Source organism: Pseudonaja textilis, chromosome Z (genome assembly GCF_049901715.1).
Source record: "Pseudonaja textilis isolate UNSWEBS1 chromosome Z, rPseTex1.2, whole genome shotgun sequence".
Taxonomy (NCBI): Eukaryota; Metazoa; Chordata; class Lepidosauria; order Squamata; family Elapidae; genus Pseudonaja; species Pseudonaja textilis.
The window spans coordinates 117,746,840-117,771,212 of record NC_142008.1 but is presented as its reverse complement, the minus strand read 5'-3'; the positions used below and the strand labels follow the sequence as shown (position 1 = coordinate 117,771,212).

The window sequence follows — 24,373 nt, the reverse complement described above, 5'->3', positions numbered from 1 at the left end:
GGGTCTCTGAGGCCAAGGATGATGCGATCTCTCATGGCTTCTTCGAGGTTGGTGAAGCCACACAAACCACCCAGGTTCCTCAGGTCTGCCACAAAATCCCCAACGCTCTCACCTTCACGTTGGTCCCTCTGGTAGAACTTATGCCTGTGAATGAGAGTTGGCATGGCTGGGGCATAATGGTTGTGCAGGATGGGAGCAAGGATGTCCCAATCCATGGTTTTAACTTCAGCTGGCTTGGCTAAGGCTTTAGCCATCTTAAAAATGGCTGGTCCACAATGGGTTAGAAAAATGGTTCGTTTCTTGCTGGGTGTGGCATCTTTGAGGTTGTTGGACTCCAGGAACATTTGAAATCTGTCCATGTATGAGTCCCAATCTTCGCTAGCTGGATCGAATGGTGCGGGTGGTATAGCGCTGCTGGCCATGTCGCCATCGTTGTGCTCTGTCAGCCATGTGCTCCTTCGGCTAGCTCAATTCAATAGCTTCTGTTGCCTCCGCATCCCATCCTTGTCACCAGTGTTAAATCTGGGAGGACGGTTCAAGAACGGAGGCAAGACTCAGATAGTAACTAAAGCTCTTCATTTGTGACTTCAGATCTGAGCAACTAACCCCAGCCGCCGCAGCCCCTTATATAGGGCTGGCTGCAGCTAGGCAGCCAATGAAGGTGATTTGAGTTTGCCGCTCTTGGCAGGGCCAATCGCGGCAGCCTGTTTACTGGCCAATCGCATCAGTCTATGGCGACCAATCACGATCGGCTTTCAGCAGGCCAATCAGATTTGCAGGCTACGAGCCTGCTAGTCCGGAACAAAAGGAGTGTTAAGTATCTTTGAATCTTTGATTTATAGATAAAATTAATACAGGAAGGATAAAAAATAGTCTGGAGAAAACACTGAGCTTGATTCTTTTCTTGCAGATGTTTCATTGCTCAAAGTAGTATTGGTGATGCTAGCAAATTTTGATAATAAAATGTCTGCAAGAAAACATCCAAACTCAGAGAGCAGCAAGGTTCCTGTCAAAGTTAGCGTCACTACACGGGTGCAGTGCATAATGTATGGTCATCAGTTTTCTTGTTTTCCTATCCAGGCTGTCCAGCTCTGCCTGTGTCCAGTTTACAATCCCAGCAGTATACGGGTATGTCCCAGATATTTGATGATGTTACCACCGTTCAGTTTGCTTTTTAGAAGTTTTCTGATCCTTTGTGTGTATTCTTTGATGACCACATTTTTCACTAGCCCATGCTTGATATTTGTAGGCTTCGGGTTGGTGGCACTTGATGGTTTGTCCATTGGGCATTTCAATTCCATCACTTTCTATGATCTTCCTTTTCTTCAGTGCCGCTATGGTGCATTTGTCCAGGCCAACTCCATCCTGATGTCAGTGCTGAAAATTTGAACTGTATTGGTCAGTGACTGGATTTCAATTTCTGATTTTCTGTATAACTTCAGATCATCCCTGTACAGGAGGTGAGAAATTTTCTGTGCTTTTTAAACAGTTTGATAACCCAGGTTAGTTTTCTGTAAAATTGTTGACGGGGGGTCATGGCGATGATGAACAGGAGAGGTGACAAAGAATCACCCTGGAAAATCGCTCTTTTGATGTTGACCAGTCCATAGCTTTCACTTCCAATAAACAGTTCTGTTTTCCAATGCTTCATCGCATTTGCAGTGAAAGTACCAATGCACTTACATATTCTGATGACATCCAGGCACTTGATGATCCAGCTGTGCGGTAGTGAATCAAATGCTTTCTCGTAGTCAATCCAAGTTGTATGCAGATTTGTTTTTAAGCTTTTGCAATTCTCTAGAATCATTTTGTTGATCAGGAGCTGATCTTTTGTGCCTCTGCTTCCTTGTGTGTTTCCTTTCTGCTCTACTGGCATGTTATTTGCTTCTATGTAGTCCTGGGTCCTGTCAGCTATGATGCTGGTCAGCAGCTTGAACATGGTTGGCAGACACATTATTGGCCTGTAATTTTCAGGTGTTGCTCCTTTTTCTGGATCCTTTTGTATCAAGTAGGTTTTCCCAGCTGTTAACCATTCACTGATGTTTCCTGTCTGCAGCATCTCATTGAATTGTTCAGCCATTTTTCCATGCAGGCTGGTCAGGTATTTGAGCTGAAAGACTTGCAGTTGATCATTCCCAGGCGATGTCCAGTTCTTGACTTTTTTCACTCTGTTGCTTTTCATTTCAGTATGTATTTCCAGTTGGTCCATTTTGTTCTTGGAGAATTTCATCTCAAAGTCTCTGATCAACCCAGCATTCAACCTGATTTTCCACTGCAGTTTTCCAGTTGATTTTCTAGGAGGCTACAGCTGTTGAATGCCCAGTTTCAGGGTAGGCAAGATGGTTTGTTTGTTCAATTGATGTTGCAAGTGCATAGTTTGCATTTATCATCAATGGTGCCAAATGTTTTCTAGCCACAGTCTTCAATGTTGGAAGCCTTCTTCTTTCTGCATTTATTGCAGCATGTGCCAAGATTTTAGCTTTCAGTTCTTGCTGCCTGGCATTGAGTACTTCTGGTGTCTTCAGGCTCTTGCTGATCCTGTTCTTGCAAAATATCTGCATTTTTTTCAAATTCAGGCTGTTCAGTTGCTCCAGATGTTATTGGAGTATTTTCTGCTGCCACTTCAGCAGTCTACTGTTCAGCAGTCTGTGTTCCCGTTTCAGAATTTTTCCATATTTCTTCAAGTTCGACTTCACTGAGCACTTTGTTCCAAATGATGAATCATCGCTGATTGGCTAATCATAATTCAGTTATCCTTGAGTCTGGGTATTCTTGTTTCCATAATTTATACATCCTTTTTTGGTAGCCAGTTGATCCATTTTGTTGTTGTTGTTGTTGTTGTTGTTGTTATTGTTGTTATTATTATTATTATTATTATTATTATTATTATTATTTCTTTTATTCATTAAACATGAAACTCAATCGATTGAACATGTACCACAAATATAATTGACTGGTGCTAATGGTTGATATGGATTGCTGCCAGCATCTAGGTATCAACCAATTGTTTTCTTAAAGATGTGTGATGTTCTGAGTACCGCAATTTTTTTGCAGTTCTGCTGGTGTTATTGATGTATTTAATTGATGTATTCAATACAATTTCTTGATGTATTTTATAAAATTCTTGGACATGGTAACAAGTGTCCTGATGATATTTCATGATTTTTTTGAGTTATTTTTATTATTGTTATTGTTAATAAATAATAATCTGATTTTCAAAATTATTTTTATTTCAGAAAGAGAGTAGAACATATTCTCAAATTGTCAATTAACAATTAGGTGGATTTTTTTTTTTAGATCAGTTATGTGGAAAATATTTAATAGAAAGTTAACTCTTCCTAGAATTGATCAAAATTACTGTAATGTATTTATCTGCTTAAAGCTCCAGAGATTTTCCAGAGGTTATAAACTAATCCCAGTTCCATGGAGATCATGGGGTGGTGGGAAGAGTCTAACAGGCCTATTGGGTTCATTTCCTCCAGCATCTGGTGGGATTTTTCCTTCCCTTTGATCAGACCAATTTCAGATTTGAACTGTAGAAATCTCAATCATTATTCAAGCATGTGTCTGTATCTCCATTGAAGTTAAAAGTTAGATTGATTATTTTCTCAGAGGAGGTGAGTTTGGAAAGTCCAGAATGCTAAGTCAGATCCACTGGTGTGGGTTGATATGTTAGAGACCTCTTTGGGAAGACGTTTTGGCTGCTGATGTGTTATTCCTTCTGATGTTTCCAGTGATTGAAGTGAACACTCTCAAGTGTCCAGAGGTTGATCCTATTCCTATTCCACATGAATGGTACCAACCAGGTGATCTCCTCATTGGAGGCATAGCTTCACAAAATCTCTATGCCTTCAGTGAACATAAATTTGATGAACATCCATCTCAGGACCTCTATGGACTTTCAGAGTAAGCAAATCCCCCACCTTTCTTCACCTAAATGTTCCTTCTTTCTTCTCAATTTTTAAAGATGATGACACCTATTCTTGTGAATAAGGAGGTGCTTAAATAAGGGAGATTAAAATGTTATCATCTGGACTTTTGTTCCCCCATCAGGATATTTTAACAGAATAGCAGACTTGGAAGGGACTTTGGGTGCCTTCTAGTGCAACCCTCTGCTCAAGTAGAAAACCTATACCATTTCAGACAAATGGTTGTCTAATCTCTTCTTAAAAACTTCTGGTGTTGTAAGTTTATTGTATTTTTAAGATGTATTGATAATTAATGAATAGTTAATTACATTCCCTAAGACATGGAGAGTTAATGAAATGAAGAAATCTTTAAAAGATAAAATTCCTCTATTAAATAAAGTAAGAATAGAATTAATTGATTTTTTTTCCAGAAAGTCAATTATATCCATAAGAAGGATACATTCAACTTTAGACAAAGTTACAAATTTACCTAAGATGCTTTTCATAACTGAAAAGATTATAAATGAGGAAATTTAGAAACTAAACTGTGTAAAATACAGAACTTAATTTTTTATCTGAAAACAGAAATGCTTATCTCAAATTATAACACAATATTTGAAGTGATGAAAAAGGCAGAAATTGATATCCACCTGAAATAGAAATAGTTAATAATACTTAATCAATTCATCATTGCCCTAAGTAACTTTCCAGGTGCAATTAAAATCATAATAAACATACTTGACATAAATAATAGATCAACATTAGCTAAAAGTAAAGATAAGTACTTTGCAGTATAAAATGTTAATTTTTATTTGCAGCATGGGCAGAAAATAGTATTTTTCATTTTTTGTAGGAGAAGAATATAATATCTGTCTGAAATAAATAAATTTCAAACATATTCAGTGAGAACTGTAAAGCTGTGAGCTGGAGGAAATTAGACAGAAAATGAGTTTAAAGAAAAATATTTGAACTTTGAAATGCCCCTCCCTTGTGTACTAAGTTCTCTTTAAAAAAAAAAGGTTGAAGTTGAAAAGTAAAATAAGAAGAATAAGTTTAGACTTTACCTAGAGAGATATAGTTTAGATTCTTGCTACTGTTAAAAACCTGAGAGTATATTATTAACATATATTACTCTGAGTGAGTAACTTTCTGTGAATAAAATGTGCAGTAAAATTCTGTATGGACTGGGACTAAAAATATTAAATAAATTAATAACATAGGCTATATTAAAAAAAGGTCCAATCCCAATCCCAAGCAGAAATCACTATTCTTTCAGTATTATTCTACACATTATGGAAATGTTTCATGGAAGAGTTTTTTTATTTGCAGTCTGATCACAAAATTCTACCAGCATGTTCTTTCTTTGGCCTTTGCTGTCAAGGAGATCAATGAGAACATACACATCTTGGCCAATGTTACCCTTGGATTCCACATCTACTACAGCTACAACAACTTAAAGATGACCTATCGGACCACCCTGGACTTACTTTTCAAATCAGATAGGTTTCTCCCCAATTATAAATGTCGACTTCAGAAAAATCTCCTGGCCATTATTGGAGGACTTGGATCAGATACTTCATCCCATATGGCAGAAATTGTAAATTTGTACAAAATTCCACAGGTGGGTCCAGAAGTGAGGGATTTATCCTCTGAATTGATTGAAAGAATTAATCAATTGATTAAGCATGCTCAAGAGCATCCTTAAGTCTTCATTGAATCTCATCTAAGACTTAAGAAGTGACTCAAAATCAAGGCTTGATTCCTTAGTGAATACTGATGATACTTTATATATGTTGAAAAAAAATGCCCAGGAATTTGACCATATTCTCAAAATTTGAGAAATCATGGATCAGGTGTTAATTCTAAACTGTCTAACCATTTCTTGTAGTGATCTATAAAATGCATAAGCAAATAAAAAAGCTCTCCTTGACTTCTTTGTGCCATATGTTGATGTTTTGTTTTAGCTCACATATGGATCATTTCCTATGGAAGAAATTGATATCAGTAAATCATTTTCACTTTACTTCATAGCCCCAAGCGAGACACCACAATGTTTCGGGATTGTTCAATTGCTTCAATGTTTTGGGTGGAAATGGATTGGTCTCTTTGCTACTGACAATGACAGTGGAGAACATGTTTAGCAGAAATTGGAGTCCTTACTTTCTGAGTGGGGAATCTGCTTAGCTTTTACACAAAGATTTCCACAAACTATTGCATTTGGATGACCTGGGCAACTTTAATGAAGTAATGGTTAATTTTTGTACACATTTTGCAGACATTAAAGCAAATACATTTATCATCTATGGAGAATCTTTAACATTAGCATGGTTCACAGCTTTCATATTTCTCTGGGATCCTGCATATAAGGACAATATATCTTTAAGCAAGGTGTGGATTACTACGAGACAAATTGATTTCATGCTAACAGGAGTCCAAAAGGATTGGAATCTCCAGATTTTTGATGGGGCCATTTCCTTTCAAATCCATTCAAGTGAAAATCTGTAATTCAAGGGATTTCTTCAGTCCATAAAACCCTATTCAAGGCACAGAGATGTATTTCAAAAGCATTTTTGGGAGCAAGTGTTTGACTGTTCCTTTCCTAATTCTGAATTGTCTTCAACGGAAAGTAAAAAATGCACTGGTGAAGAGAACCTGGACAGTCTTCTGGCAGCTCTCTTTGAAATGAAAATGACGGGTCATAGTTATAGTATCTATAATGGAGTTTATGTAGTGGCTCATTCTCTTCATGATCTGCTATCAAAGAACTCCAATAAGAGTTGGCCAGTAAATCTTACAATCTTTTAAGGTAACATTTGTGAAGCAAATAGGTTTTCCTTTCACTTAGAAAGAAAATATATTTTCAGATAAATGAGACTGCTTAAATCAACATAAAACCTGCAAATTTTTTAAAAACCAGTTATCTGGCTGAGTAGGCATGGCCAATTGGTCATGTGACTGGGTGGGTAACATCACTTATCACACCCTGCCCCACCTCCTGGCCACTCACCCCAAAGGCAGAGGTAGGATTTAACTAGTTGGGGCTAATCCCACCACTGGCTCCACCCCCATCTCTGCCTGTTTTTTTTTTTTTTGCCATTATTTGGGTCACTCTCAAGCCATTATTTTGAGTCATTTTCAGGCCGTTTTTCAGGCTGTTGTTTGGGCACATTTCAGGTGGGTTTTCATTTGAAAAATGGCCTGAAAATGGCCCAAAACCAGGCTGAAAAATGAGCAGAGGTGGCACCAGTCAGTGATGGAATTTGCCAGTTCACCGAACAGTGCAAAATCTTAACTATCAGTTCACCCAATACTATTGGTTCACCCAAAGAATACTGCACCTAGTCTTGGTCACCATATTATATAAAAAAAGATAGAGACTCTAGAAAGAGGTCAGAAAAGAGCAACAAAGAACATTAAGGGGATAGAAGTTAAAACATATGAAAAACATTTGCAGGAACTTGGGGTTTGTCTAGTCTAGAGAAAAGAAGAACTAGGAGCGATATGATAGTGGTGTTCCAATATTTGAGGAGCTGCCACAAAGAAGAAGGGGTCAACCTATTTTCCAAAGCACCAGAAGGCAGGATAAGAAGCAATGGATGGAAACTAATCAAGGTGAGAAGCATTCTAGAACTAAGGAGAAACTTCCTAACAGTGAGAATAATTAACCAGTGGAACAGTTTGTCTTCAGAAGTTGCGGGTGCTCCATCACTGGAGGATTTTAAGAAGAGACCAGACCTGTCTGAATTGTATAGGGTCTCCTGCTTTGTATGGTGTTGGACTGGAAGACCTCCAAGATCCCTTCCAACTCTGTTATTTTGTTCTGTTCTAATGTTTATTTTATTTTATTTATTTTATTTTTGTCAATTGCTTACAAGATAATAAGTAAAAACATAGTTATGAAAACATGGATACATATAAGAAAAAAAAAAGAAACAATAGGACAGGGATGGTAGGCACGTTGGTGTGCTTATGCACTCCCCCTACAGACCTCTTAGGAAAGGGGTAAGGTCAATAGTAGACAATCTAAGGTTAAAGTTTTGGGGGTTTGGGGAAGAAACCACAGAATCAGGTAGAGTATTCCAGACATTGAGCACTTTGTTGCTGAAGTCGTATTTCCTGCAATCAAGTTTGGTGCGATTAACCTTGAGTTTTTATCTATTGTTTGCTCTTGTGTTGTTATGGTTGAAGCTGAAGTATTCATTGATAGGTATGACATTGTAATGTATGATTTTATATATTATACATAGATCAGACTGAAGGTGGCATAGTTCTAGGATTTCTAGGTCTAGAATTTCAAATCTGGTGGCATAAGGTATTCTGCAACGAGTGGAGGAGTGGAGAACTCTTCTAGTGAAATATTTCTGGACTTTCTCAACTGTGTTAATGTCAGATACATAATGTGGGTTCCAGACTGATGTGGCTTGATTTTGGAGCTAATTTATGCCAATCTATAGTAAATCTTATCAGAATATATCCAAGGCAACCCTTAAAAATCTAAATTGTCCCTTCTTTCTGATTTCTATTTTTTTAAATTAAGACATGTCTTTTTTTTCCTGAGAGCAAATAAGAGGCAGGAACTCTCTGGATCTCTGAACTCTACAGTTAACTCTGTAACTCTGGATCTGAACTATTGGAACTAATAAGAGGCAGTAACTCTGGAACTATTTGCTCTATTGAGCAAAACTGAAAACATCAAGTGTTTCACAATATATATTCTTTGTTCTGTATTGGCATTTTGTCCAATCAAACTACATAAAGTATTACAGCAACATTCAATGTCACATATGTTGATTTCTCTCATTATAGTTATTTTAACTTCCTTGCTTTCTCCTTCTTTTTTAAGTAGCTTCATCCATTTCTTAAAGGTATTTCTTTCAACAACCCAGCAGGAGAAACAACTCAGCAAAGAGTGTCTTTTAGTGAGAAGAATGAAGTTGCAGGAAGATTTGACATCATCAATATAATTGTGTTTCCAAACAAGTCCATCTGGAAGGTGAAAGTTGGAAGCCTAGATCCTGCTGCATCTTACCAAAATAAATTGATCATTAATGGAAAATTAACTGAGTGGAACAAAGGCTTTAATCAGGTATGAAACTGCATAAATGGAAAATACTTACATGGTTTCACCTTTCTTAAAAGTTTTCAGTTAAAATGTCTCCAACTGAGGGCCATGACTTGCATTATGAGATGACTATTTGACTCTTTTTGATGAAAAAAAACCAGAGAAAAACCTGGCAATTATCTGTGCAACCTTTTTCATGTTATGAACAGGTTGTTCCAGTTTCTCTGTGCAATGAATACTGTATGCTACGATTGTGTTCCATGTCAACAGGGGAAAATTTTGAGCAAGTTAGGTCAGTTATGAACTTCTGTAAACATAGGAGAACATCAGGTATCCTAAAAAAACCCAAGAACATGATTAACCTATATAAATCTCAATTATTACTAATTTCAACTATTAATAATTTCCCAAATTCTAACATAATAAAGTGTACAGAAGCCTTTAAAATACATCTCTTCTGTAATGGCATTTTTATCTCAGATGTAGGATTACAAACTGGAATACAAACATGATTAATTTTTTTAGGGGGCTGTAAATCTCATCTGCAGACCAGGTATAGGTACACCTATACGTACATTTTATATGGTGGACATCCAAAGTGTTGCATGACAATACAGCATAAATCAAAGAGGAAAAAATAGAAAATTATCTAATTAATTCTTGTAAAATTGAATGGAAAAGAATCCATATTCAACATGATATACAATAACTATTATATTGAGGATGCTTTTAATCAACATATATTTTATGAAACTCTTCAATTTTTCATGAAAAGATATTCTTCTGTCACAGATATTTACAGCTGAGAGTAATTCTGTGGTACAGGAAGCACTAACTCATGTTAGTCTAATTTGGCAAGATTCTTAAAATGTGAAAAATATCATAACAGAGCAATGCGCTCTACATGAGGCTACCCTTGAAGAGCATCGGGAAGCTCCAGTTGGTGCAAAAGGCAGCTGCCTGCATGGTTTTGTGCAGACCCCTGTGGGTGTATGTATCACCTCTCCTGTGGGAGCTGCATTGATTGCCAATTTGCTTCTGGGTGCAGTTCAAAATGCTGGTTGTCACCTTTAAAGCCCTTCATGACTTGGGACCAGGTTATCAGAGGGAATGTCTCTTGCTGGTTACATCTACCTTGACCCATTAGAATGGTGAGGCAGGGAATGTTGTGGGTCCCATCTCTGAGGGAGATACACCTGGTGGAACCCAAAAGATCGGCCTTCTCCATGGTGGCTCCCTTTCTCTGGAACATCATTACCCCACAGATTAGAATGTCCCCCTCACTAATACTCTTCCAGAAGGCATTGAAGACCTGGTTCTGCCAGTGGGCCTGGGGAATCCAGAGACGGATGGAATCCATCAGATGGCTCGTGTGATCTGCTGTCATCGGGGCAGGGGATGGGAGTTGGGGGTGATTTTCCCTTCCAGATTTTGTTCTATTGTACTTAATTAATTTATTTGCTTCTTTTTCATTTTATTGATTTTTATTTTAAATTTGGTTTTACACTCTGTAAGCCACCTCGAGTCACCATGGGCAAATAGGCGGCAATATAAATTCAATAAATAAATAAATAAACAATAGCTTTCAAAATCCTTAAAATACCTAATTGAATTCCAGATATTTCAGAAAACTTGCACCAAATTGTCAGAAAATATATGAGCAGAAGAAGAAAGAGAACAAGAAAGAGAAAAGAAAGAAAATAAATATTTTAACATTTGTTTTGGATTCAGGGTTGTCATTTGAAAACTGAGTGTGCATTGTCTCCAGAAGAACTGGGAAAATGTTATATATGATACTCATGCAGAGCACTATCTGAAAATACAATTAAGGCCATTTAGGAAAGCACTGGAACTGCTGGAATATTTCCTGTAAAATGGAAAAAAACCCACAATGAATTATATTATGTATAGATCACAATGTATTAGATGAAGAGTGGTGTCTAGAGGTGAAGGTCTCATCTCACAATCAGAAGGCTGTGAGTTTGATCCTAGGTAGAGGCAGGTATTTCTCTCTCTGGGCCCACTGAGAATATATCTACTGACAAAACTCTGCAGTGGTGACAGGAACAGCATCCGGCCATTAAAACTCTCTGCTAACTCTATTCAGTTGCCCAGACTGCACCCTGCAAGCAATTATGGAGTTCTTAACAAAAGATGATGGTGACAGTGTATTAAATGAAATAACCATTGGAATATAAGTATTTAGGCAAGTAATAAAAGATGAACATCAATTCATTAAACAATACTAAAACATTTGTTTAAAAAGGATAAATGAAAATAAATGAATTTCATTTTGATCCTTTATCTAGATACAGAAGATTGTTCCAGGTGTCCTGAAGATCAGTATCCAAGCAATGAAACAAGATTGATGCCTTAACAAAACTATGGGTTTCATGTCCTTTGAAGAACCTTTAGGAATCAGTCCGGCCTCAGCTGCTGTTTCCTTTTCCTTCATGACAATCAGTGTGCTTGGAATTTTCCTTAGGCATAGAGATACCCCCATTGTCAAGTCCAATAACCGGGACCTCTCTTACACACTACTCATTGCCCTTTTACTATGCTTTTTATCTTCCTTGTTATTCCTTGGACAACCAAGGAAAGTAACCTGCCTTCTCCGTCAACCAGCAATTGACATCATCTTTTCAGCTGCTGTTTCTTGTGTATTAGCTAAAACTATTACAGTGGTTGTAGCTTTTATGGCTACTAACCCAGGTTCTTCAATGAGAAAATGGGTGGGGAAAAAGAATTGGTCCTTGCCATTGTCCTTTCTTGTTCTCTTCTTCAAGCAGGTCTTTGTATTCTGTGGTTGGCAAAATCTCCTCCATTCCCTGAGTTAGACATGCACTCCCTTATAGAAACCATGATTTTGCAATGCAATGAAGGCTCCATCTTTATATTCTATTGTGTCCTAGGCTATCTGAGCTTCTTAGCTATTGCCAGCTTCATTGTGGCTTTCCTTGCCTGTAATTTACCTGACAGCTTTGACGAAGCCAAGTTCATCACTTTCAGCATGTTGGTCTTCTGCAGTGTATGGCTCTCTTTTGTTCCAACCTATCTGAGCACTAAAGGAAAAGCCATGATGGCTGTGGAGATCTTCTCCATCTTGTCTTCCAGTGCTGGGTTATTGGGATGTATCTTCTTCCCAAAATGCTTCATTATTGTGTTGAGGCCAGAACTAAATAGCAGACACCAACTAATAAAACAAAATAATTAAATTATGTTTACATTATTTAATTTTTTCTATTAGCCTAGAAAAGAATAAAGACTGCCCCCTTTTTAATATTCCTTCCCAATATTTGTATTTCGTGAATGCAATGTCTCCTTTAATTTCCTAAATCTATTCTTCCCTCAGTTATTGAAGTAGTGATTCTACAATGCAATGAAGGTCACTTTTCATGGGTTATACTTGATCCATACAGGCTTCCTGGTCTTCTGAAACTTCATCATGGCTAAATAATGGGCAGCAATCAATAAAAATAATTATTCAAAATGCATTTTCCTTAGTGTATTGTCGAGTTCTTATATGTTAGCCGCTAAGAGAAGTTGTGTCTTCAATTTAGATCATTTTAATATGAAATATATTAGTCATATAATTTGTGAGATTTTTTTAATGAAACATAACTGCTATACTATTTCAATCCTATCAAATCAGATTTAAATGCAAATTAAATAAAAGGAAATATATTTATTTATTTATTTATTTAAATTCCCTGATTTTTTTTATCTAAAGTCTATGTTTAGTTGATTAATTGATTCTCTCTTGGTTTCAAATAGGTGACACAGTTTTTGTTGAGGGCAAAAAAAAAAAAAAAGTACTTCAAAATTAACCAGGCTAAAAAAAGAGAAACAATGAATGTTTGAATGATATGATAGAGCAGAGGTGTCAAACTCATGGCATCATGGCAGTGTCATTTGATGTATTGGGACAAATTTCCCCTTCACTAAACCAGACATGGATGTGCACAGCGAGTTTCACAGCCCTGTGATAAAGTTAGAAAATTCTGCATTTTGACTTAGAAAGTATTGGTAATTAAGAGAAGTGTAAAGGTTCCCCTCACACATATGTGCCAGTCATTTCTGGCTCTAGGGGGTGGTGCTCATCTCCATCTCTGTGGTGCTCATCTCCATCATAAAGCCAAAGAGCCAGCACTGTCTGAAGATATCTCTGTGGTCATGTGGCCGGCATGACTAAACACCAAAGGCACACAGAACACTGTTACCTTCCCACCAATGTGGTCCCTATTTTTCTATTTGAATTTTTACACGCTTTCAAACTGCTAGGTTGGCAGAAGCTGAGTCAAGTAACATGAGCTCACTCCTTTATGCACTGCTAGGGATTTGAACCGCCAAACTGCCTACCTTTCTGATTGACAAGCTCAGTGTCTTAGCCACTGAGCCACTGCATCCCTTAAAATGTGAGATTAAAAGGGGGAGAAAAAGAAATTGTTTAAGTAATTTGGTACATCATCATCATCAGGCTATTTCTTTAAACCTTCTGAAAATGAGAAGGAGACTTCAGACAACAAAAGTTATTGAATAGCTGAAGCCAACATCTTTAAATCTTTATTTTGTACAGGTAGTCCTTTACTTATTACCACAATTAAGCCCAAAATTTCTATTGCTAAGCAAGACATTTGTTAAGTGAATTTTGCCCAGTTTTACAACATTTCTTGCTACAGTTGTTAAATGAATCACTGCATTTCTTAAATTAGTAACACGGTTATTAAGTGAATTGGCTTCCCCATTGACTTTGCTTGTCAGAAGGTTGCAAAAGGGGACCATTTGACCCTGGGGCATGGCAATTGTCATAAAATATTAGTCAAGTGTCTGAATTTTGATCACATGACCATGGGGATGCTGCAATGGTCATAAGTGTGAAAAATAATCATATGTCACTTTTTCAGTGCCATTGTAATTTTAAACAGTCACTAAATGAACTGTTACAAGTATTGGAGCTTGGAAATCCATAAGCAGTTAATGTATGTTAAGTTTCATGTGATGTGGTTATAGCAGATTTTTTCCAACAATGCAATCATGTGGTTTATTATGGGTTTAAAAGAAAACAATATAATACATATAATATTATTTCCAAAATGTTTGGGCATTGCATAATAAAACTAGTCTGAACATGTGGTTTTGCAGGTTAAAACATACTGTTTATCCTCTACTCAGGATGGGACTACTTCTTTCTCTTTTCTTGATGTTTCTGTGACATTGGTTCCAATACTTTTTTCTGAGAGGGAACCCAAGAACATTTCTTGTTCTATGAATTTCTTTTAATATCATGTTTAGAATTAGTATATATTCATATAATCTTTCTCTCTCTCTCCCTCCCTCTCTCTCCCTCTCCCTCCCTCCTTTCCTCTCTCTCTCTCTGTCTCCAGACTGGGTACAAAAAATGTGGATGGCCTAGATGGGTTTTATTGGTGGAGATTTCAGGAAAAGGGATGAGGTGTGACAGTCAGCATCCAGAAGTCTCTGAAGATATATAGCGTCACTGCAAAATAGGTTAGTGAATGTGAGACCCTATTCATTAAGTTGGGCTCTAGGGATCAGTTGGCATAGTTGTAGCTGCACAAACCTCCTTCACTTGTAATAAACTCCCTACCTAATCTTGCTTTCATTGGGTTTACAGTGGAATTCCTCAGATGCATGGTTGGGGGGGATTTTAAGCTGCATTTCCTAGAAGAGTGATCTCAGAGGGCATAGAAGTTTATGGCTACCATAGCAGCCATGGGCCTGGTGTGTTGGTTTAGAGATGGAGCTCTCACCTCAAAATAAAGAGACTGTGAGTTTGAGCCTAGGTAGAGACATGTTATATATATTATATATATAGATATATTCTCAACTGAACAAAACTCTGCATTGGTGACAGGAAGGGCATCCAGCCAGTAAACACTCAACTCCATTCAGTTGCCCAGACTCCACCCCACCCCAAGGGATTATAGGGTTGTTAAAAGAAGATGATGATGATAGCAGCCACGGGGCAATCCCAGATCATTCACAGCCTGATATGGGACAGTGGTGACATACTGTCAACATATGAGATGACGACATTGGGTCCAGGCTTCTGAGCAAGGAGTGGGACATCATGGATGGGTGTGGGATGTTGGGATTTGATTCAGTATTTCTGTTGAAGCAGTGGCAATGTGATTGAAAATTGGAGTGGGAGCGGGGGCTCTTGATGTTTCCCTTATCTGCAGGGGGCAAAACCTAAGAGATCAGTCTGCCTATTTTTTACTAATGCAGCAAGAAGGGTATCATAAAACTATGGGCTGTTCAAACTGATTAGCTGCATGATCCATATGAACCATGGATCACTGCTTGGAATAGGGGGGAAGCTGAGACTGTGGATTGGATCATCCCTATGTAATCTTTCATGGGTGTCTTCTCTCTGAGCTTCATGGAAGAATTGAAGGAGATGAAATAAGACAACAGATATACAGACAACAAGGAACAAACACAACCAAATATACAGTATGTTTTATATTTTTATATTTTTCCTATCGTTTGTAATAACATTTCATAAGGAGATTATAAATTTAAGTTTGTTTGTAGGATTGATATTATATATGAGCCCATGCTATTTCTTTCTAGCAGCCTGTCACCATCATAAATGGGTTTGCCCTGGTCCAGTTTTGCACAGTTGGCAAATAGAATTTACATTTTTAAAAGCTGATTTCAATTCCAGAGATGTAAAAATAATCTCAGAGAGGAAGAGTTCTCATTATGCAAGGAAACAATCCATCCTTCCTTATTTCTCTGCATAAAGTGGAGCAACATAGAAAATCCATACTCTGGAAATTCAAAAATGCTTCTGAAATGAAACTTCATTAAAATGGTAATGCATCATAGAAACCATCTCGCCGAGAATGATGATCTCCTCCCTGGTACCACTCATACCCCCTCCCCCCATGGCATGCTAGCCTATTCACTCTGACTTTTGGGATTACAAAAGAAGAAGAAAAAACATCTGGGCTGCAGAAAGTCTTCCAAAATATGGATGAGTTTGATTTGACTTAATCAGAATTCTGCATTACCAACTATTGGCCAGGCTAAATACACCACTTAAGAGCTTTGCTACTACTCATTAGGTATAAAAACAATACAGATCCATCCATGCCCTTTATTCAGATTGCCAAAATCCAATTACCATTGGGCTGAAATGATTGCACCCTGGTACTATAGCAAATCACCGTTTGAAGTAATAGACAATTATAGACTCTGTCTTTACCATTTCTTATTCTTATTTGCAACTCTCAATGGGACAAAATCTTTATGCACATTCTCATAGTCACTAATAGATTTGATGTTTGTGCTTCAGGTGTTTATCACTTACACCAAGTGAACAAAGTACAGTCACTAGAATAATTCTAGTGGAGAGATCATCAATTTTTCCCTGCAGGTCATCTATTATTGAAAGAAACAATGTAATAGTGAAGTAGTAAAGAATATTTTATAATTGTTTAGGCACTGCAGCTTTCCTCAGAAGCAATTTTTCCTGCGTTTGGAAGTTCAGCCAGTGTCAACTTTGCAAACAGATTAATTGTCTCTATTAATCCAACTTTTAAAGTAATAAACTTTACTTGAAGCACACAGAATTATTTATAGATGTTATTTCTCTCAGTAAAATCCATGCTTCAGTAGTATTATTTCCTAGTGTTTCCTGAAGAGAGCAAGGGTTTTTTTATGTGGAATTTTAGGCTTTCTTAAGTGAATTTTGTTATGTAGATCTAAGGGAAAGAATTTTCCACCTCTAAAGAACAGAGTTGCTTCTTGAGAGGTCCATATATATATACTTGATTCATTCCTCTGACATTCCAAGTAATTCATTTCTCTGTTCAAGTTGACATTCCAATTGATTCATTCCTCTGACATTCCAACTGTATTAGGATATTGATTTAGTAACTGGAACAGTAAAGTGTACATTAGGCCAGAACACACAGTTTAGTTGATTAGTTACTCATGATGTATGAGAGAATCTACGCTATGATTAATTGCCATAAGTATAAAGGGGGAGTTCTTTTTTCTTGACTTTTTCTTCTGAGTGTTCTGTATGCTATTTAATTCACCACATTATATTCCTGTGTTCCTGACTATCTTGCATTCTTTCGTTAGGCATGTAAGTTTGAATGTTACACCCACACACAAACACACACATACAAACACATGACTACAGGTTTTTGCTAATGTCTCGGATTTCATCTGGACAGCTGCTATGCAATTCTACAAACTGGCTGTCCAGTCTACCTCTACAACACAAATATTTTGTTATACCACTTTTTCTTCTACCTAGTGTATTCCCACATATGCAAGGTCTGCTTTTTGGATCATTGAATGTCACTTTGCACAATCAGCTGTGTCTTCAACATGCAAGCCCACAGTTTGCATATCTTTGTTGATGATGTCTTGCCCTCTCTGTTTTGGACACCCGTGAGGTTGCCAGCCATTGATTTCTAGTTGTAGGTGGTCTTGACAATGATGGAATGTGCTGCTCTCTGGACATGTCCATACCAGTGGAGCTGGCCTTCTCTCATCCTCTCTGTAATTTCTGCTGAATTGTGTCATTTGGTTGTGCTACCTAAAAAACTGGGGTCCCTGTTACTTAATCATTAGGCACCCCAAATTGATATGTTTGAGATAGTTTTCAAATAATTTTTGGGTGGCTTCCAGGTTGCCAGGCTTCGGTGACAGCAGGGATTTGCGTTTCTTCGTGATCCCTGCTGTGATCGCCATCTTGGTGCCTCCGATCCAGATGGATTTGGAGGATAAGGCTGCCCTGTAGAGGCAGCCGAAGATAGGGAGGATCTGGGAAGGGGTTTGGAGGTGTCGCAGACCCCCTCCTCACCCAGCTTAACCTCCTTTTCTCAAGGCGGTGTAGCGGCGGTCAGTCATGGCCACCACCAAGAAGCTGGCAGCTGGAAAAGATTGCGCTGGAAGAAGGAGGAGAAGGAAGATTTAAACCGTGAAAGTGTTGGCTGTACCGGGAAAATAACAGCTTCTAAAACCCTGGAGTGGAATTGTTTATTGCCTGAAAGATACATTGTATCCCTAAGAAGAGAGACAGTGGCGGAGAAAGCTGCTAAGGGAAACCTTTTTTTTTTCTACTTACTCTCCCACCCCACAGAAGTATCAAATGCAGAACTGGAAAATGCATTGGGCACCGAAGATATTTTAACCTGAAAATTATCAGAGAAAGGACTTTGGACTTTGGACTTAACATCCTTAGAAATTGGAAAGCCTGAATTGGAGGTATGGATTTCTGAGCGTTTAAAGGGAAATTGTTGTTGTAAGTGGGGGGAGAGGAAAAAACTTTTGGAGCAGAGCTTGAAAAAGGAGGAGACTACCTAGAATTTTAAAGAAAGATACATTTTAATGGGAACCTTTTGATCAATCAGTAACCCCATAAAGAGAAATTGAAGAGGGTAAAAAAAAGTATTGAAAGAAACAGTCATTTGGACTTTTTAGTGACTTTGGAATTCTTTTGGAATTACTCTTGATTAAAAATATTTGGGTGGTTGTTTTTGAAGAAATCTTTCTCTTCAGGATGGCATTGCTTTTGGATGAATTAAAAACTCAATACCAAAAATATAAGAAAGAAGAGCAAGATGGAAAAGATTCTTGGGGCACTCTTTTTCAATTTTTAGAAATGGCGTTACGCACCTATGAAAAATTGACTACACAGCAGGACGACTGGAACAAAGAAGAAGAAGAAGCCATTTTGGATGAGCAATGGGTTCACTTTGGGGAGGAGGAGGAAGAGGAAAAGAAAAAGGGGATTTTAAGGGTAGAGAAAACAATCCAAAAAGAGAAAAATGAGATGAAAGCTGGATATAAGGTTAGAAAACAACAGAAAGTGAGTAAGCAGAAGAAGAAAAGTGGGGAGGAGAGACAAGGGGGGAAAAAAGGCAAGGAGAAAAATAAACAAATGAGAAAGGAGGGGATGAAAAACCTTAATGCTGGGAAGCAAGACTCTAAGAAACAAGATCTATTTAGAGACAATGGGTAAATTTAAATGAAAAAGGGATTCTGGAAGGTACATAAAAGTGTGATTTTCTATGTGTATTCAGAGTAGAATGTGTATTAATATGTATGATTTGCTCTTTTATGGTATTCCTGGTGGGTTAGAGGCTTATATTTTGTAATTTTAGCCTATTTGCTTTTCTCATAAAGTTTGTGTGGGTGTGTGTAATTTTAGAATGTACTAACCAGAATCTCAATATAATTTAAATTTTATATTAAGTATTGTGAAGTTAGGGAAAAGAGTTAAAGGTGTTACTCCAATTAGTCTACAGGAGAGTATATTTAAAGAAAAAAGATGAATGGATAACTGTAAAAGAACAGACAAAAAATGTTAAGTACTATGAATTGTATTGAGATAAGATAAATAAAATATAATTAAGAAAGATAAAAGAGGGAAGAAGTTATACAGAAAATTGAAAATGGTAATAAGATATGGATTGACATATAAAGTAAATATTGTTTTTGAATTTGTGTCTGTGTGAAGAGTTTTAACCCGGGATTAAGCAGCTTTCAGAAATGAGGTTTTTTATGTTCTATGTTATGTATGTTTTGTCTATTGTTTTTTTTTAAAGGCAAAAATTTTTGATTAGTAAGAAATATAATCTGGATAACAGAATGAAAAGGAGAAATTGGGATAGGATATAAAGATGAGCAGATAATGTAAATGCACATATTACATTTGGCACGTTTTATTGGTTCCTCCAGAAAGATTCTTTATTTTAATATACCTTGATTGTTTGTATGTTTTGTAAAGTCAACAAAATTTGTTCTTTTTAAAAAAAACAAAAAACAAAAGCTAAAATAAGTCAGAGGAAAATAGAAGTGTGATGATTGAATAGCAGATGAACTAGAAAAGTAACGTTATTGAATAAGAGTAAAGAGAAATAATGTGAAATCTGTAAAAATGAAATTTATATGTTTACATTGAAATGAGATAAATTAGAAAAATGTGATATAAAATAATGTGTTACCTGCTTTTTAAAGATCTATGGGAAAGCGGGTTTTTTTTTTTTTTAGTGTTTGATGATGTTTTGTCTTGTTTGTTTCTTGTTAAAATTAATAAAATTTGTTCCAAAAAAATAATAATTTTTGGGTGAGTTTTTGTAAAGTAGTTTGCTCACTTTCCACAGCTGTCCAAAACAGCAACTGCCACAGTCCTTGTTAACCTGGGTGACAACTGTTCCAATATGGAGTTCTTTTTCTATTGTCTCATCATGGTTAATGGAAATTCTTCATCATTGTTGTGCTCTATTTCTGTAGAAATGTAGTTGTTTCTTATATATAGTGCAACTGCACTTCCTCTTTTATTTAGTCTATTTCTTTTAAATAATTTAAATCCATCTAGCTTTACATTCATTTGTTTGTTTCATCCCACCAAGTTTCTGTAATGGCAACAATATCATGTCTACCCTCATTTACTTGAATTTCTAATTCACTCTGTTTATTCTTCATTTTCGGTGCATTGATGCATAGACATTTGAGCCCATTTTGATTGACCCTGTGTTTACTGTCTACATAACCTGTATTGTGTCTGACTGTTCCTACTTTCTTGCCACATGTTTGATTAGTGCACATGGTATATCACTCACTATTAAATGCTTGGTTTTGCTTGACAGCAAGGTTGATAATCTTACTTGCACAAACATCTATGTTACATACACTGATAACCCTATTCATTTTAGATTGATGGGGACAGAAATGTTCTGTGTCAATTAATTATCTGTCCCCACTGTTTCAATTCTGGAAAATCTACCAGTTTAATACCAAGTAACTCAGTCCTTTTCTTTGATGGATACAAACCATCTCTTTTGTACAGTTTTTCATTGGACCAGCTGAAGATGTCATGACTAATAAAACCTTTTACACCACTCCTTTAGCAACACATTGAACTTCACTACATGTTGGCCTTTCATTTTTTGTTCCTTATATACTGGTAAAACCTCTGAAAAGATTAGTCTACAACCCATGATACTAAGTTCATACCCCAAGCTCTGGAAGTCACTTAGTCAGACTAAGAGTATCCACAAAGAGTATCCATTAAGAATATCCATTAACTATGATAAGACAACTCTAACTCTAACCGAGACTAAGAGTATCCATTAAGAGTAACCCTAAACACAAAGAATAGCCATTAACCCTAACCCTGATGGCCCTCTGCATGGCTCTCCAACAGGGGACAAAAGACCTGATAGGCATCAGGAGGAAGGGGGATGGAAACCAGACTGGCATGAATGCTCTCAGCTCATCTCTCCCAGCCCACTTCTCCTTTTTCCCTCCATTCATGCCAGTCTGGTTTCTGTCTCCCTTCCATCCAGGACCTGTCAGAACTTTGGTCCCTTTTGGTCCATTTCAAATTTCACCAGGCTCAAGGTTGACTCAGCCTTCCTTCCTTCTGAGGTGGTTAAAATGAAGACCCAAATTGTTGGGAGAGATAGGCTGACTCTGTAAACTGCTTAAAAAAGGCTGTGAAAGCACTATGAAGCAGTATGTAAGTTTAAGTGCTATTGGTATCACCTTTTGCAACATTTGCCAAGCAAGGTCAATGAAAAAGCCAGTTTTACTTAACAACAGGGTAACTGACTTACCAACTGCAGTGATTCACTTAACAATTGAGACAAAAAAGTAAAATGAGGCAAAACTCCCTTAATATATGTCTCAGGTAACAATAGGAATTTTGGGCTCAATTGTGGTCATAAGTTAAGGATTGATTTATTTTGGCTTTTTTCATTTTAGGGAAGATTAACGGACTGTTACAGCTTTTCTCTGTATATTAAATTAATCATATTTCCAATATCACACCTTTCTTTCAGTCCCTTGTAATTAAGCTTTCTGTGATCTAAGAAGTTGGCATCCATGTGAGGGTTGATATAGATTGACATGGGTAATGCAATTTTCAAAAGCCAAAGTTTCTGAAAATTTTCTGAATATAAGATCAAGGTAAGAACAAAGAAGATTGCAAGACAAGAGAAAGAAAATGACACTTCCTACAGGAAACTAACTGTAACTAATAACCATTTACAAGTTTTAGACAAACAAAATTGCCTAAATCACAAGGGAATAGAGGATGAGGTTATGATTTGCAAAATGACAATAATTCCACTTCTGTTTCTTTGGCAGTATCACACTTGAATAAGGATGTTGTCTAGGACAAAAAGGTTAAAAATGTCTGTACTTTGAAAGATTTCTCAAAATTCACCTTGTGCCACCAAAATCTCATTTAACCAAGTCAAGGAAACCATTCTGTTTTATCTTTAATATTACAACCTCCTTCTCCATTAACATTTCCCATTAGGTCTAATCAAAGCAACTTTTGGGGAAACTTGATACCTATATTCTGTTGACCATGTACTTGAAAAGATGGAATGATAGTTCAAGCCTCCTGGCACTGAAATTAATTATGCTCTTCTTCTGTCTTCCTAGCAGTATCAGTGAAAGATTGAAATCAGTCTGCCTCCAGTCCTCTATAGCTCCAAAGACAATTTTCACCTCAGGAGCTAAAATGATACAGAGTTTCAAAAAACTGCAAAATGTTGCTGAAATGGTAAAGTAAGTGCCTCTATTCTCTCTTCAAAGAACAATGCAACTTCAGAGAAAGGTAATAGAATGTAGGGAAGTGGTACATTATTCTGGTCCCTTTACTGTCACATTTACAGATGTTAGGCATCTTAAGTATTAACATATAATTGAAGTGTGTAGTTGCATGTAAAGTTTAATAGCAGTTCTAGGAAGAACTAGATACATGGACACATTTTATGCAATCTTCAATGTACTTTTTCTATGAAAGAAGGAAGCTCCAACATATCAGGAAATTATGAACTAAAAATTTGGTTGTTTTTTTTTCGATCAAATAATTTGCTGCCAAAATTAATATGCAGTCTTTCCACTTATTGATGGCTGTTGAAGTTGACATGCTGGTGTTCTTAAACTTTCAAAGACAAATATACTCTTTCAGGAGATGACTTTACAAAATTGGTTGAGCATCATTTTATCCATTAGGAAAAGGATGTCCAACCAGTCTCTTCAAAATACTTACCTAGATATCTAAGTCCCACGGAAAGTCTCATCCTCAACCATTTAAATAGTTGCTACATTATTAATAGAATTAATATTAATTAAATGATATATTTACCCCACAGTTGATAGAGAATAAATCTACTATTCCTGACTAGTAATCCAAGAGGTGGAGTTGTATTACTGGGTAAAGTTCAACTATACTATTATACATATACATATACATACACACACACACACACACACACACACACACACACACACACACAAGCTTATTAGCTATATTAGCTTACCCATACTAGAAAGCTTTCATTATGTAATTAATCATTCTCTTAATATTTTTAATTTCTAATCTCTGTTTCTGTTAGTTAGCCATTGGTAAAACAAGTCCCATGTTAAAAAGTATTCTGTTTCTCCCTTCTCCATTATTTTTAGGGTTAATCTGTCCATCTCTACATGTTCTAATATTTTTATAACACTTTCATCTGAAAGGATCTCTTCATTTTTCCACTGTTGTACAAAAAATAATTCTTGCTGCTGTTAACACATGTAGTATTAGATACGTGTTCCCTTTATTATACTGTTCTAGTAAAATATCCAACAAAAAAAATTCTGGTTTAAAATCAATATGTTGCTTTATCGTTTTTTCTAACCATGTGTGTAATTTAGTCCAATATCTTTTTGTTGTTGGACATGTCCACCACATATGATAATACAAACCCATTATCTGATTTCCAATTGGACATGTTTCCAAACATCTTTGCCAGCCTTGCTGGTGGTAAGTGCTACCTATAAAACATTTTATATAGATTTTCCTTATAGGCAGTTGACATTGTTAATTCATAATTTCTGTCCCATAATTTCTCCCATTTATCTAACTCTATAGTATATCCAAAGGGATGCATTGGCTCAGTGGATAAGATGCTGAGTGTGTCGATCAGAAAAGTTGGAAGTTCAGCAGATTGAATTCCTAGTGCCGCATAACAGAGTGAGCTGCTATGACTTGTCCCAGTTTATGCCAACCTAGCAGTTCAAAAGCATGTAAAAATGCAAGTAGAAAAAGAGGGACCACAGTAATGAGAAGGTAACAGCATTCCATGCACCTTCGGCATTTAGTCATGCTGGCCACATGGCCATGGAGATGTGAACACCGTCCCCCAGAGCTGGAAATGACTAGCTTGTATGTGCGAGAGGAACCTTTACTATAGTATATTTAAAGTTTTAACCTTTACCTTTTATACAGTCTTAAAATGATAATGGCACATGTTTAAATCAGTGCTCATTTGGACAGAAGGACTCTATGTGTAATATTACAAAGGATTCAGATACATGGCTCCTATTCTGTTGAGGTGTCAGAATAATATTGAAA

At 36.7% G+C, this 24,373-nt stretch overlaps 1 protein-coding gene, 1 long non-coding RNA gene and 1 pseudogene across 2 annotated transcripts; all 3 read left to right on the top strand.

Annotated features, from left to right (window-relative positions):
• Positions 1-1,856: 1,856 nt before the first annotated feature.
• Positions 1,857-12,184, top strand: LOC148124326 (vomeronasal type-2 receptor 26-like; annotated as a pseudogene).
• LOC113451141 (vomeronasal type-2 receptor 26-like) lies at positions 1,914-5,613 on the top strand. Its single transcript, XM_087916198.1, has 3 exons — positions 1,914-1,940; positions 3,677-3,906; positions 5,238-5,613. The coding sequence occupies exons 1-3, from the start codon at positions 1,914-1,916 to the stop codon at positions 5,611-5,613; spliced, it is 633 nt and encodes a 210-aa protein (XP_087772324.1).
• A 2,227-nt stretch (positions 12,185-14,411) lies between the features above and the next one.
• On the top strand, positions 14,412-22,498 carry LOC148124325 (uncharacterized). The gene is made up of 3 exons (XR_015740371.1): positions 14,412-14,478; positions 15,370-15,447; positions 22,414-22,498. It is a non-coding gene; the product is annotated as an uncharacterized LOC148124325 (long non-coding RNA).
• Positions 22,499-24,373: the final 1,875 nt, after the last annotated feature.